Source organism: Aptenodytes forsteri, unplaced genomic scaffold (assembly GCF_000699145.1).
Source record: "Aptenodytes forsteri isolate BGI_AS27 unplaced genomic scaffold, ASM69914v1 Scaffold4, whole genome shotgun sequence".
Classification (NCBI taxonomy): Eukaryota; Metazoa; Chordata; class Aves; order Sphenisciformes; family Spheniscidae; genus Aptenodytes; species Aptenodytes forsteri.
Genome location: NW_008795442.1, coordinates 1,515,586 through 1,524,603, shown reverse-complemented (window position 1 = coordinate 1,524,603; position 9,018 = coordinate 1,515,586). Strand labels below are relative to the sequence as shown.

At 40.8% G+C, this 9,018-nt stretch overlaps 1 protein-coding gene across 1 annotated transcript in view; it reads left to right on the top strand.

The window, feature by feature from the left end:
- Positions 1–1,516: 1,516 nt before the first annotated feature.
- The window catches only part of FAM19A2 (family with sequence similarity 19 member A2, C-C motif chemokine like), a 46,411-nt gene continuing 38,909 nt past the window's right edge, over positions 1,517–9,018 (top strand). Inside the window, exons 1-2 of the mRNA XM_019472545.1 lie at positions 1,517–1,695; positions 3,355–3,461. Of these exons, the coding sequence (XP_019328090.1) occupies positions 1,517–1,695; positions 3,355–3,461 (286 nt within the window). The remainder of the gene's footprint in view (positions 1,696–3,354; positions 3,462–9,018) is intronic.

Below are 9,018 nucleotides of genomic sequence, written 5' to 3'. Positions count from 1 at the left end.
TATCTAGTTCCAGTGTCTTCTCAGTGCTATATCATGGGCTGTTTTGCAAATCCAGAAAAAATAACCAGCATCACACTTTCTGAGCCCAGGTGATAATGCATGCGCTCAGATACCAAGCATATCTCATGGCCTCTCCTTGTTATCTAGCTCTTTGACTGCTTTGCTGATGAGATGCATCCATCCTAAGCCCCCGAGTTTCTTGGACTACAATCCCTTCATTTTTTATTTCTAGGGCTCTATTGCTACAGTGTGGCTTCTGTGTGTGTAGCAGGACTGCTGGGAGCAGAGCGCTTCGTACCTTGTTTGTGCTTATGCAGCCACTCGTCTGTCCTTGGACCGACCGTTGTGAGTGGCCAACGCACACAACTGCAGGTCTAGTGTTATACTGCATAATTAGTTTGAAACTTAACATCAACTTCCAACTTTTTCTCATTTGAGCTGCTGTAGGTTACGAATGCTTTAACTGCTGAGATACTTTTTTTGTACTTCTGCCGATGGCCTCTGAACTGTTAGTCGCAAGCTAGAACTGCTACTTGCACTGACTTTTCTGTTAATTGTGCCTATTATGGGAGTGCTATAAGACAAAGTTATGGTTTTTGTCCTTCTAAAGGTGAATGCCACAAATAAGTAATGCAGAATAGTGTAATAGGCTTGTGGTACAGAAATGGTGTATTGTTTTTCTCATGATTGGAAAACCTGGCAATGGCATTGAGCCTCGATTTTCTGCATCAAAGCTGAAACCCTTTACTTTGCAGAATAGTCTCTTTTATATTCAATGCTGGCTTACTCCTCTTTGGTGTGCTGGGCTGTGGGCAGAGGTTTGTACCACCTACCCTGAGGGGCTGCTGCTCACAGGCAGATAGGTTGGTTTTCTCTCTTTCCCCCTGCCGCTACTGTTTTTCCTCATGTGTTTGCATTTTCTGCTGTGCATTTGTTGCCAGCCTCGCAGCACAGTGAGTGAATCTGGCATCAGCAGAGTACAGGAAGGAACTGTATTAGATTCAACTTTGCTTAATGGTGCAAGTCCCACTGGTTTTGAGCAGTGTTGGGTAGGTGAGGAAGAAAGATTTGATTTTAATGAGAGATGACTTGGCACCAGTATCATAACAGGTGCAGTATGAGAAACCAGGAGTGAAAGAGTTAATTCATATTCTGTTCACAGAGATAGCTGTGAAAGAGCATATGCTGAATGTGCATTCCAGTTTCATTTTTTTGTTCTTATTTACAGTGACAAATAATATATTTCCCTTTAGCTTTGAGTGCTTCATAAACCTGGAGCTGATGATGAATATGCAGTTTACACTCCAAAGGCACTGGAATCAGTGCAAGAAGGCAGAGCATGGTGTGGTTCACAGCACACTGCGACCTCCACTGTGATTATTAATCAGTCAGGCTTTCAGGGGCACATCCACCATCCCAGATACAGCACTTGCTTACTCCTCTCTCTTTTTCCCTGATAAATGTGATATCTGAACCTCTGGGAAACACACTGTAGATGTGTGACTTCTGTCAAAGGATGCTGAGTTCTGTTTGCTCTGAATTCAGGTTTAAAAGGGTTTGGTACACTCCTCAGTGGGTTCTTAATTTGAGTCGCAGTGTTTTGTTACACACTGCCTGGTGTAGAAACTTACCGGTGCTTAACAAGATCTCATCAATCTCCTGGAGAGCAAGATTGGCAGTTTTGGGGGAAGTGGTGTGGTTACAAGTCTGGAAATCATGAGTGGAGTTGTGGGGTCTGTGTGGGGGTTGCCTTATCAGCATGTGGTGTTCTGTTAGAAAGCAATTTGGTCAGAGGAAAGGAATTGCTTTGAAGGAATGGAAAGAGATTTGGGACTTTGAACAGGCTACTGGTTAATTCTGTATTAGAGCAGTCTGCCTTTCACAGAGTTGTGGTTGCCCAAGATAGCATTGTACACGAACAGAGTAAAAGAGATGCTCTTAAATTCCTTTGGGCTTCTTAGAATCATAGAATCATAGAATCATTGAGGTTGGAAAAGACCTCTAAGATCATCGAGTCCAACCATCAACACAACACCACCACCCACTAAGCCATGTCCCTAAGTGCCTCATCTACTCGTCTTTTAAATACCTCCAGGGATGGGGACTCCACCACTTCCCTGGGCAGCCTGTTCCAATGTTTCACCACTCTTTCAGTAAAGAAATTTTTCCTTACATCCAATCTAAACTTCCCCTGGCGCAACTTGAGGCCATTTCCTCTCGTCCCTGTTCTTATGAACATAATCGGAGGCAAATGTGCAACCATACTGAAGCAATGCATTTTTTTTCTGCTCAGAAAGACACCCTAGTTCCAGGCATTACAAAACAGCAAGAATTTTGTTCAAGTGATCAAATTTGCAGCTTTTCTAGTATAAATGATTTGAAATAGGCATCATCGTCCTATTGACCTATCAGCAGAAACATGACCATCATGCAGAGCTGTTTCTTAGCCAGCTCCCTAGGGCTTTTCTACAGAGAATGAAAAGTGAGAGAAGGTTTCATTATTATACCTCTTGCCACTATCTGCACAACTGTAATCCTTAAGCAGTAGAGCCTACGTTCCTGAACTTTTCTTTTTGGCAGGTGGAGGGGTATTTTGTCTTTGGAGGAGGTTACTGAGAAATAAGTCATGTGTTACCTTGTGCTTGAACCACCACGGTGGCTTGCTGTCACAGTGAAAACATCGCTGAGCAAGATGAGGGTAGCTGTGTGCAATTTCCCTTGGTGCAGTAAATCAAATCTTTTCATTACCCAAAGATAGACAGGAGAGAGACTGGTGAATCCACCCTGCTAGAGTCCATGTTTCCAAACCACTCATGTCTTCATAACAGGATTTCTCTGTGGGAGGGTTGGTACGTGTGCTGGAGGTCTATTCAAATTTGTTATCGCCTTATGACTCATGGTCACAATCCAAAAAGAGTTGCAATCCCGAAAGCTAAAAACTCCACTGCACGGTCAGAGAGAACCACATTGACCATGACTGGCCCCAAACACACTAGTGGAACTGCTCTGTTCATCAAAACCTGCCACATAGCTGCATGGATTCATCCTTCTTGCCAGCTTTGGAGTCTGCTGTGGTTATGACCACTGCTTGTGCCTTGAGAGAAATGTGATGAGCGGAGGTGTTGAATTCTCCTGGTACTGACCAGGGTGGAGGAACACTGGCAGACCAGGGAGGGAGGTTATATTGATGCTTTATATGATGTACCTTATTTAAAGCTAAGCAGAATTTAAGACTTAAGGGTTGTCAGCCAGACACTTATAAAAACTTCTTGAATTCTCCTTAAATTAAGACAAAAAATATTTTTTAGATAAGTCTTAAGATAAATACTAATTTTTGTGTTTTTTTGTTTTCAGGATGAATAAGAGATACTTACAGAAAGCAATAAAAGGAAAACTGCTAATAATAATATTTGTTGTAACGCTGTGGGGGAAATTAGCATCTGGGGCAAATCATCATAAAGGTAAGAAATTCTGTTCTGTTCTATTGTACTGTTGTATCTGTGGCCTCTGTCAACAAATTCAGAAGTGTCCAGTCTATGAGACCTTTTTTCCTTATGCATATTTGTGTCTCCTGGTATTGGGCCACTAATCAGTACCAAAAGAGGAGAGTTTTCAATGGATAGACTTTTATTGATTTCTTGAGAATTTAAGTATTTCAGTCCCATTTTCAGCATTCTCTGATTTTAGGTCATTTTGTAATGATGGTACAGTTGAAAAGATGGTAAAAAAAGATGGTAAAAAAATCAAATAATGAATACAGCTTGTCTCATAAAAATAGATATATCAGATAGCACATATGTGTGCTACAAATGAATTCCTGGAATGAACCTTAGAAAGAAACAATTTTTAGTAACATGTATGCTGCTACTGTGTGCAGTTATCTGTCAAGGCTAACTTAATGGATAACGTGTGCTGAATGTGACTGTTTCATCACCAAAAAGAGACCATTGCTTTGCAGTGTTGTCTGTCTTCTATGCTTCGTTCCTAACACAGGACCAGGAACTTCAGTAGCTTGTGACTTGTAAGATTTGTTTCCTCTTGGTCATTCCAGCCCTTAAAATGTATACACACCAGCAGAACCTGTGATGGTTTATTGAAGCTTGTAAAAAGGTCTCTTTTTTTGTGTGTGTTTCTGTAAACCCCTAATGCAAGGAACAAGCTCTCCGGATTCATGTACTAATATTTTCTTATAGGCTAATATAACTTCAGATGTGATCTGCAGTATAATATGATTTTGAAATCCACTTCTCATCTTCATATAGTGTCTGTTGGCTGTTTATCCGCTTATTCAAGATCAGAATAAACTCTAACAACTTGGGTAAAGTAAGGGAGGGCCATGTACATTACCGAGAGCTAAGGAGTGGGATCCACTGGGGAAGGATTCCAATAACACCAGTCAGTGCATCTCTCTATGTTCATGTATTTTTTATAACGTTCCCTCTGATGACAGGATTCATAAGCAGGTACTTTATATATCTAGCTGCTAGATATTTTTCTGCTGTGTGAAGATATCTTTCTTCAAAATACCTCACTGATTAAGTACTTCAGGATGCAGAGGCACTTTCGGCAAAGTCTTTTGTGAGTTGCAGTTTGGCTGCAGACAAAACAGATTCTGTTGTGGTCCTACAGGCCACCAAAGATGGGCATCATGCCAGACAGGAACCATGCTGACACCCTTTGGTCAGCCTTTGTTCCCCCTCCAAACCAGAATACGGATTTGTGCTGTGGCTTGCCAGTTTAATAATCTATTGGAGAAGAGCCAAGATATCCTAGCCTGGATTCAGAATTCTTTTGTCTTTGATTATCTTTCTTTAAAAATCAAAAAGCCCATCTCCAGATCATTTTGATTCCATCCACAAAAGCTGGTCAAGCTGTGTTTGCCTCAATCCAATTCAAACTTTGCCAAAGTATGCTTGCTACTGTTTTTGAAAAAATGATGAGTAAAACCTATCACCAAGTATTTCATGGAAACAAATTATAATCCTAAGGACTATTTGGGGAATTGGTGCTTCATAATTGAGAATCAAATGATCCCCCACCAATTTTAGCTTTCCAGATATATTCATGCAAGGGAAACCCCAGCAGAGCTATACCATTAATGATCTGGACAGTACTTGGCATTTGAGCCCTAGCCTTAGAGCAGAAATAACTTGAGAAATATTGACTTTTATGTTTTTAGATTAAAAAAATGTGCACATGCGCCCCCTGCAAAATCAGGTTATTAGCTGTAGGGACTTCCTTACATTCCTGCAAGTTAACAAAAAGCTTTGGTTCTTTTTCTTCAAGTTGTAACATTTCATCCCTTTAGCAAAATATATGGTCTTGTGGGGAACAGTAATAAGAAGCATGACTTGAGTGTTTAATTTAGAAAAGCAACTATTGTACATTTCAGATTCTTTTGGAAAGAAAAAATATTCAGAAGGATTTTGGCTTGTGGATGTAGTAGATCTGCAAATCAGCTGCACTCACTGTATATGGGGGTTTATTTTAAAAAGCACAAATCAGACTTACTCAGCTCAGCTACCATTGATTTCCAAAGAAACTGGGAGTTTAACTTCCCACTGTGTCAAAGAAAATCTTCCCCCTACTCTAACAGCAGAAATGGAGCTAAGGTGTAATCAAGGAAAACCTGACATGTTCACCTTTGCATGGAGTTTCCAAATACTGAGAAATATGCGAGTTTCTTCAGCGATAATTATCCCTAGCATCATTAACCTTCATTTACAGAAGTCCTTATTAACATATTGACACGACAAACCCTAATGAGTTTGAAGGAGCCCTTACAATTTCAAAGATCGATAATCTACATTTTAAAAAATCTTTACTTTCCTATTGACTTAGTCATATTATGCATCAGTTGCACCAACTCTTAAATGCATCTCTTTTTCTGAAGGCTATTGTAAAAGAAAGGAAAAAAAAAAACAGGAAAGATCATCAATGTGTGAAATATTGTTTAATGAGCATCCTGCTCTCCAGACAGACTTCAGCAGGGATATAAACAGCTGACTCTGACAGGCCATCTCTAGGCTTGTTGCGTTTATTTCAGGGATACGGCACAAATGAGAAATCCCAGTCAGCAGCAAGAAAAACAGAGGCTGAGGCAGGGCATGGGGAACCAGGCTCTGAGGTCCAGTTAAGCAACAGCCAGGGTTACAAGCTGGGATTTCAGATTACAGCTTTTCAGCGTCAGGTGCATGGGTGCCAAGTCCATCCTTCTTTCTCTTGAGAAGACTGGTTTGAAGGCATGTCTGCTCCCTTTATCTTGGCTGATTGTTAAAGTTTCATCAGTCTGGGCAGAAAGTCCAAGAGCTAAAAGAGGTAAGCACTCACAGTGTTTAAAACAACACATAAAGCTCACTTTTTTGCTGCGCACAGGATTATGAATTCTCCTGTGTAGTTCCTGGGTGTGCACATACTTATATTCCATTTATTCTGCCTTCTGGAAAGAAACAGGAGCTCTGCTTTTTCTTGTTCATTTTGCTGGGGACCCTGATACTATGGTGACGTGTGCCTCACCCGAGCACGTGCACCTGTGGATCAGCCCGCAGTACCCGATCCATTTGTGCTGCAGTAGCTGTGTATGAGAAGACAAGAGTGGCGTATGAATCTCCAAAAGGATGTTGTCAAGGTTATGAGTCTAAAAACTGATATACCTGGAGGGTGGCTGAAAGAAATCCATAGGGTATTTTATTATAAGATTGATCCTGATCCTCCTACTCATTGCTAGCCCTTGGAAAACAAACAAACCTGTGCAAACATACAGTGTTCACTGACAGATATGGCAGGCAGGCATCAGTTCAGCATCACTGCCTGTTTGCTATTTCTGTCACAGGGAACATGAATTGATTTGGTGACCATTGTATCACAGCCCGTGTTTAAGGTTTCAAGTGTTGGACTGGTCCTTTTGAGAAAGAAATATACTGATAGCCCCTTACAAGCACTTTGTAGACAAGAGGCTACCGTGAGACACAGTTCCTACCCTAAAACTAAAAGCTCTTTCAAAATTCGTATTTCTTTGAGCTTTTTGTGATTACTAAGTTTTTTTACATTGATAACACAATAAAGTAATCTAAATAAATGAAGGGCACTTTTGAATCTGAGCATAGTTTAATATTCCTCAAAATACAAAACAATAAACTTTATATTAAATTTTAAATCTCTGGACAAAATAAAAAGCTACTTAAAACTATGGCTAATCATGAATGCTTGCTTGCCAGAAGGAATTTGTTATGGAACTAGAAAACACTCCAGGTGGATAAATAAAGTACTTGAGTAATTTTGCACTTACTAGATGAAAAGGCATGATAATTTATTTTCATTTAAAAAATTTCACTCAGAAGCTGAACTTATTCATCTGATGCCTATCATACAGTTAAAACAAACTAAACTCTTTATCGTTTGTGGTGCAGAATTGCTGCTCCTACTTGTCTGTGAATTTGCACTAAATTAGAAGTCTGAGGGAATGTCTTGCTGTTCACGAGAAGAAAATGAATCTTGGTTTCTCCTTGCAGAGGAGCAGCTGTTCTGAAGCCCCGCTGAATGAAAGAGCCACTGAGCCTCTAAAGCTGCTGGTTAGATCACCCTTCCTGGATGAGTCTGCCTTTCTCAGCTGCGTTGCCAGGGCAGAAGCACTGCTGGCACGAGTGTTGTGATGTAGGATATAGCCTGTGGCACACATGTGCCTGGAGTTTGGGAATGGGTATGACTATGAGAAGCAAGAAAACCAGTGGTAGCGGTAGCACGCTTTCAGTAATGCTGATGTGTTTTTTGACATGGATGGACTTCCACTAGTGGTCATCCTCTTCCTTGGTCACCAGGTTTCTTTGCTTTTGATTTGTGAAAAGAGTACAAATAAAATGTGCAGGACAGTCCTGGAAAGCCTAAGGAACTGGCTGAAAATTTTGTCTTTGTGGAACAGAGTTAGAAATGGAGCTTAATTGTAATAATTGTCCCCAGGTATCTTATTTTCTTTGGATAACTCATTATTTCTGTTTGCTTTGCAAAAGCTTTTAAGTCTTGTGTCTAGATTTGTCATGTTTTCTATCAGGAAAATGAACCAAAAGGTGGCAAGCCCTCAACAGGGCTCCATATAGTCTAACACAAGTCCCACATGTGTGTATCTTTGAGAATGTAAACTTTTTTTAGGGGACAAAATCTCATAGTAATGAACAGACTCAATCAAATGTGATACTGTAGGCCAGTATGGGCAGTACTACGCCTGGATCTGGAGAGGGAGTGGAAGGACTTGTAGCCCTTGCAGACAGATGGGGTGGTGCAAGTTCGTTCTTTTGGCTTCTAGTGTTCAGCGGGGCTCTGTTAGCAAGTGCAGTAATGCTAACACTGCACTGAATCAGCATGTGAGGCTCCTGGCTCTGCCTGACCCTGGGGCTGTGGAATTGATTTGTTCTGAAGAGACACAATATAGCACTTTGTGAAAAGCTATGGTAATGGCCTGTGTGCATTGTCTCAATGCCCTCATGTCTGTTTCATGCACAAGGGGTGAAATTCACTGGTGAGTTAGGACAGCTGTTTAGATGGCTTAAGGGGTGACATATGTTGTGTGTATGGTTTTGTATCACTAGGGCAGTGCAAGGTATTTGAGGCATGCTGGTGAATCTTGTGCAATGCTTTGCAAACTCTTAGTGTTGTGAATTGTGCCTTAAAGATACCATTGATCCTCTGATCCTTGCAATAGATTTTCTCCTAGCCAAACTTTCTGCTTACAGTTACCCACTGACTGATATTCATCTATTTGCCTATGTGTAACTCTATCACTATACGTGTGACTCCATGTTCAGATGTCAGTATTTAAATTCCAGCACTGGCTTGCACCCCCTGGACTCCCACGACAAAACTTTATCATCAGAAATATCATGTATTATGGACGTGGGTAGATGCACCTTGATGTTTACTAAAGATGATGCCTAAGTAGAAATGCTTCTGAGCACTGATCATAGAATCATAGAATCATAGAATCATTGAGGTTGGAAAAGACCTCTAAGATCATCGAGTCCAACC